The 6,000-nt window shown below is 37.1% G+C and overlaps 1 protein-coding gene across 1 annotated transcript in view; it reads right to left on the minus strand.

Moving 5' to 3' along the window:
• Positions 1-5,994, minus strand: part of ARNT (aryl hydrocarbon receptor nuclear translocator) — a 65,261-nt gene extending 59,267 nt beyond the window's left edge. Inside the window, exon 1 of the mRNA XM_024570089.4 lies at positions 5,950-5,994. Within this exon, the coding sequence (XP_024425857.2) occupies positions 5,950-5,974 (25 nt within the window). The 5' untranslated portion in view covers positions 5,975-5,994. The remainder of the gene's footprint in view (positions 1-5,949) is intronic.
• Between the last annotated feature and the right edge of the window lie 6 nt (positions 5,995-6,000).

Here is a 6,000-nt window from a genome sequence, read left to right on the forward strand (position 1 = left end):
GTCCAACAGCAGGGCCTTAAAAAGAGTAAAGGAGGCATTCCACATAGACAAAAAGACATGAGCAAATCTTTAAGAGAGGTATGAAAATAGTTGTGATGAGCTGTAGGGAAACAAGCCTATATAGATCACAGAATTTATATTTGGGAGAAAAATATGTCAAGTGTTACCCAACTGTGAGAGGGCTTGACATGCCAACATAAAATCTTAGATTTAGTTAAACAACTAAAAAACAAAATATACCATTATATCAGAGCAACAAAAATAAAATGTAAATTAAAAGATTAATCTGACAGATTAGAATCAGGGAGATGAATTAGGCTAATCAAAAATGGGGTGATAAAGGCCTAAATTAGTATGCTAGCAGGATGAAAAAGTAAAGGAATCTCTAAAATTGTAAAATATGCAACTTCTGAATAAGGATGGTGGGTTACATGTATACATCTACTTTCACTTTCTTCCTCACTCCCAAAAAATACATAAAGGAGCAATTTTATATAAGATATAAAACCACATGGATGGAAGGAAGACCCCTGGCTGGTGTAGCTCAGTGGATTGAGTATGGGCCGGTGAACCAAAGGGTCGCTGGTTCAATTCCCAGTCAGGGCACATGCCTGGGTTTCAGAGCAGGTCCCCAGTAGGAGGTGAGTGAGAGGCAATCACGCATTGACATTTCTCTCCCTCTCTTTCTCCTTCCCTTCCCCTCTCTCTAAAAATAGATAAATAAAATCTTTTTAAAAAATCAAAAATTTCCTAATTTTTAAAAAATGGAAGGAAGAAAAGAACAATACATTTTTGAAAACTGGGAACACTGCCTTGGTAGACCCACAAGAACTAAATCCTAAGCCAAAGGAAAAGAGCAGAAAACCAATGCCAATGTATATGGTGGAATCCTCCAAAGTCTTAGGAACTGGTAACTGATTGGGGGAGGGGGAGGCATGATGAATGAAAGTCAAAATTAAAAGGACTGGTTCAACATCTGTTTAATCAGCAGGTAGATTCCCAGATCCTCTCCCCAGTTCCTTTTAGCAGAGAAACTGCCCCTCCTCCACCCTGTCAAAAGACTGATTTATTCTCTGGAAATGTAAGCCAGAGGTCCCCTGTCTGGAGAACACCAGGCAAAATTGAAAGTAAGGGTCCAAACTGAAAACTAGGAAACTAACTGCAATGTACGCAAAATAGATGCTTCAGTTTTCTCCTATGGTACTGCCTCTTGCCTGTACTGTTTCTTCTTTCTTGGTTTATTCTCTCCTACTGGTAAAGCACACATATCCTCTAATAAGTTCCTAAAAAGAATATAAGGCAGAACTCAGATGCATGAAAATATCTTTTGTCTATTTTGCTGATAGTTTGCCTAGATACAGAATTCTAAGTTGGAAATTATTTTGCCTCAGAATTCTGAAGGCATTGCTTCATTGTATTCTACCTTCCTGTGTGACCACTAAACAAGACCAAGAGGATTCCTGATTCTTTTGAACTCCCTCTGGAGCTTGTAGTATGCTCTTTGTATCTAATGCTGCAATTTCATGATAATGTGCTTTGATGTAGCTGTGTTTTCATTCAGTGGTCTAGTCCCTTTAATTTGAAAACTAGTGTCTTTTACCTCAGGGACATTTTATTTATAAACAAAAACATGCCCTGGACGTGTGGCACAGTTGGCTGGAGCATTGTTATCCTGTAAACCAAAAGGTCAAGGGTTCAATTCCAGGTCAGGGTACACACCTATGTTGCAGGTTTGGTCCCCAGTCAGGGAGCCTACCAGAAGCAACCAATCAATGTACCCCTCTCAAACCAATGTTTCTCTCCCTCTCTTTCCCTCTCTCTAAAATCCAAAAGCATGTCCTGGAGGATAAAAAATTTAAAAATAAAAAATAAATAAAATAAACAAAAACAAAGCTTGGTTAAAAGATATAAAAATGGTTGTCACTTGGAAGGAACTGAGAGAAGGGAATGGAGGACTGCAGTTTTTGTAACAAATCATGTAACACTAAGTCATTAAATATATGCATGATAATGATTAAAATACCTTAAAACAAATAATGTTTAAATGTTTAAATATGTCTATTTTAAATATATTTTATATGGTTATGTGTTATTTTTAATATCTTCATGCATTTAAAAATATTTTATGCAGAAAAGATGTGGTAACCAGATAAATACATGAAAGAGTCCAAAACTGTGATCATCGTGGAAGATACAGAAAAGTTAAGAAGGAAGAAATATCTGAAGGAAATATTGGTCAGCACATAAAAAAACAGTATGCCACCCTGGATGGGGTAGCTCAATGCACTGAGTGCGGTTCAGTTCCCACATGCGGCACATGCCTGGGTTGCAGGTCAGGTCCCCAGTGGGAGCCACATGAGAGGCAACCACACATTGATGTTTCTCTCTCTTTCTCCCTCCTTTCCCCTCTAAAAATAAATAAATAAAAAAATTTTTTTAAAGTATGTTAAACATTATTCAACTAGAAATCTCTTTTAAAGATGAAAATATAAAAAAGCTTAGTTCGAATTTTACCAGTTTGGGAATTAAATAGCCCCAAGATATCATGGCCTAAGTAAAATAATTTTTAAAAGGGTTTCATTTCCTTGAGTGTTACAATTTAGTTTTTGAAGATCAACTACTGTGGAAATTCCTATTGTTGTTGCCTTAGAAGATATTCATCCACAGCAGAGAACCACAAAAAACTTTCACAAAGTGACAATAAAACAACATATTAGTCTCATCTGTTGGATTAAGTAGAGGGGTAGGGGCTGGAATGCAAAAAACTAAGCTGAGAGACTATTATGTCAAAACAATAAGAAAACTAGAGTTCCATGAAAGCAGAAGTATTTACTTCTTAATTACTAAGAAAATGGAGAAGATTAATGTTGATGCCACAAATCTAATATAATAAAAAGTATGCAGATTAAGGTTCTTTTTCAAAACTGTTCATTTAGTCCAACTGTTAAATTAGTTAAAAATTTTAAAAAAACACTTTTTAAAAAGTTTTTTGCAATGGAACATAATAAAAAAGTATCTTACCATCTTAATTTTACACTGCATAAATTCTTATTTTCCTATATCTGAGAAAAGGTACGTAAAGGCAATGGACAAACATTTTGTTAGTTGGTGCTTGTAAAACTCTAATTTATATAGGTGAAAACTATGTGAAAAGGAATATATTTCCTAAATGTCAGCCTTACAAACCCAGTGTTCCTTTCTTTGCCCTCTACCACATTCTCCATTCACAATAAATAGCGCAAAAAGAGATCTCACAATACAGTACCACAATCAAGGGAGGAAAAACCTATACGCTTACAAACTCATTCGCATCTTTGGTTTGAATAATGAATTATAAATCAAATACCTATTCTCTTCCCTACTAACACCTTAGCCAACGCATTACAGATCACACGTGCAACTTTAAAAGTGCTCCTCAAAATTGTTAGTATTCTACAGACAAGAAAGATAGAGCCTAAGAATTCATGGACCCACCCCCTCCTATCTGCCGATGGTAAGCAGAATTAGTAAAAAATAATAGAATATAAAGAATTATCAATTCATGCAGAAAAAGCCACCATCACATTAGAACTTCTACTTCATCACAACTCTTAGAAAGTAGAGTATAAACTGTTTCTCTTTCTTGATCCAACACCATGTTAAGACAGTGAAAATGCAAAGGAACCAGGTCCCCTGCAATACACTGATGGGCCACCAACAGTCCCTAAATAATACTCTAAGTACAATTAAAATGATCAAACATTGTTATTCATGAGAAGGATTAACTTAAATGAAGCTTAGAGAGAATAGTTAAATAACTATTACAAAAATCTTTTGCAGACATATGTAAAGATAAAACATGAACTGTAGGGAAACTTCAGCACCACCAAAAAAAACAAAGTGGAAAAAACAAAAAAAAAGCTACGATGTCACCAGTCCCTAAAATGGCTATAAGGAAAGGTTTGACCATGCAACAAACAATTCTAACCTGAAAATCATTTACTTTTTTTCACTGAGCACAGTACATTTCCACCCTGTGTCCCTCCATTTGTGGTCCTCATTTTACAAAATGTAACAGGCTACTAAAAGTCTACAATGTATCCATGATATTTCTGTTGATATAAAGGGGCAAAAGAAATGAAGAAGGAAAATAGATTTTCTAATTTAAGTATAATATGTTGAACATGGGATCAATAACTTGGAAGAGCTGAAAGTTTTCAACATCAAAAAAGAAATCTAGAAATTGCAAAAGTAGACTGACACGGGACAATGAAATCAACTGTTTCATTAGCAAGGATTCTGCATAAATATATGGTATTTTCTGCTTACAGATTTTAGCTGATATTTATCAGCTAACGAAAATGTGGTCAAGAGATTGTCATTCTAGTTATTACTGTTGTTTAAAAAAACAAAACAAAATAAAGTAACCCCACCCACACTACTGGAAAAAAAGCTCTGACATATGTACTAAACTTGTTTACTCATGCCACCCCTTAATAACAGAAATGCTTTGCAACTTGACTAGGGTTATATAAGTATTTTGCAATGTGTTATCAGTTTAAGGTCTTGTTTATTTACTCCCCAGTTAAGAATTAGGTTATTTTACTTACAAGACCATAACAATAGTTTCTTTCTGACTAGATCCCATCACTGGGCACTTCCTGCAATGGAATTTTAGCTACTATTTTATCTCTTTTCCTCTAAAAAAAATCTTAAGAGATTTAAAAATATGGTGTTGACATGTGACAAATTAACTTCTTTAAATAGTTCTGTTCCCAGAAATGTGGTAGGAAACACAGTAAATTTCACAGTGATTCAACTGTAGGAGCAAAACCTGGATATTGCAAAATAATACTGACTTTAGAGACACTAAAAGAATCCAATTTAAACTGAAACTTGGGAACAGCATTGAATCTCTTTCACCGCTCTATTTTCAAGAAATTAATTCCCACCGCTTCAAAAAAAAAAATGTCTATGAAAGACAGGGACTTCTAAGAAGAGTTTTTTGTTGGTTTGGGTTTTTTTTTTTTTTTTTTTTGCAAGACAATGGCCAAGGGCAGCAAGGTAAACTAGGACCCCTAAAATAAAATACTTACTATGGGTAAATAAGTGTAATATAGTGGAAACTGGACTGGGACTAGGAATTTGCAGACCTCAGCTGTCTAGACCTGCACTACACCTTGCTCCATCTCTTAGACATGACTGGCTACATTTCTTTTCAATGTCCAACCGCCCCCCGCTCCACTTTTGAAGAGATGTTCATTGAGAAAAAGCATGAAACCGAACTTTGTTTAAAAATGGAAAATGCCTCTACCCACACTTAACAGTATTTAAACGTGGAGTTCTGGATGCTTGCTGTTGTGAAGAGCTGCCCAGGACCTTGATAACCATTTCACAAACCTGGGACCTCAGCAACTAAAGACACTAAGAGGCACCTCTTAATACTTAAACGCAATTTTCAAAGCATAGCCCGGGGGAGATAAGGGGTACAGCCTAGAGGAACTGTGAAAATATATTCAAATATTTTTAATTTAAATTAAAATCTAAAGGTTTAAACGTTTAGTAGTACCACCTCAGATAAACAGCAACGTGGTTCAGTGTTTGTAAGTCCAAAACTACTTTTAAGTAAACCGAGCCACTCTGCTCAGTTATTCGGCGTCAAGCAGCTCCAGTGGGCAGAGGGTTGAAAGAGGACCACATCGAACACCAGAACGCCACCAGCTCCGACAGAACGCGGGGCACAAAACTCCAATTCCCGCCCGCAGCCTCCCTCTCCACCTCCGGTCTCCCCAGGTCCCCAGGGTCAGGCCCCTCCCCCGGTCAAACCTCTCCCCCACCCCGTCCTTGCCGCCCCTAGCGTCCCCGCGCCCTCAGTTCCAACTACAGCACCTCAATCATGGGTGCACTTCAATTGCCAAACCCTTCAAGTCCCTCCTCCTATAGAGGAGCCCCACTCCCCCGTCTCCTCACCGGGTTTTGCAGTAGTTGCCGCCATAGCCGTAGGTGCCACCGCCGTACCAC

The sequence above is a fragment of the Desmodus rotundus genome, chromosome 12 (assembly GCF_022682495.2).
Source record: "Desmodus rotundus isolate HL8 chromosome 12, HLdesRot8A.1, whole genome shotgun sequence".
In the NCBI taxonomy this organism is placed as follows: Eukaryota; Metazoa; Chordata; class Mammalia; order Chiroptera; family Phyllostomidae; genus Desmodus; species Desmodus rotundus.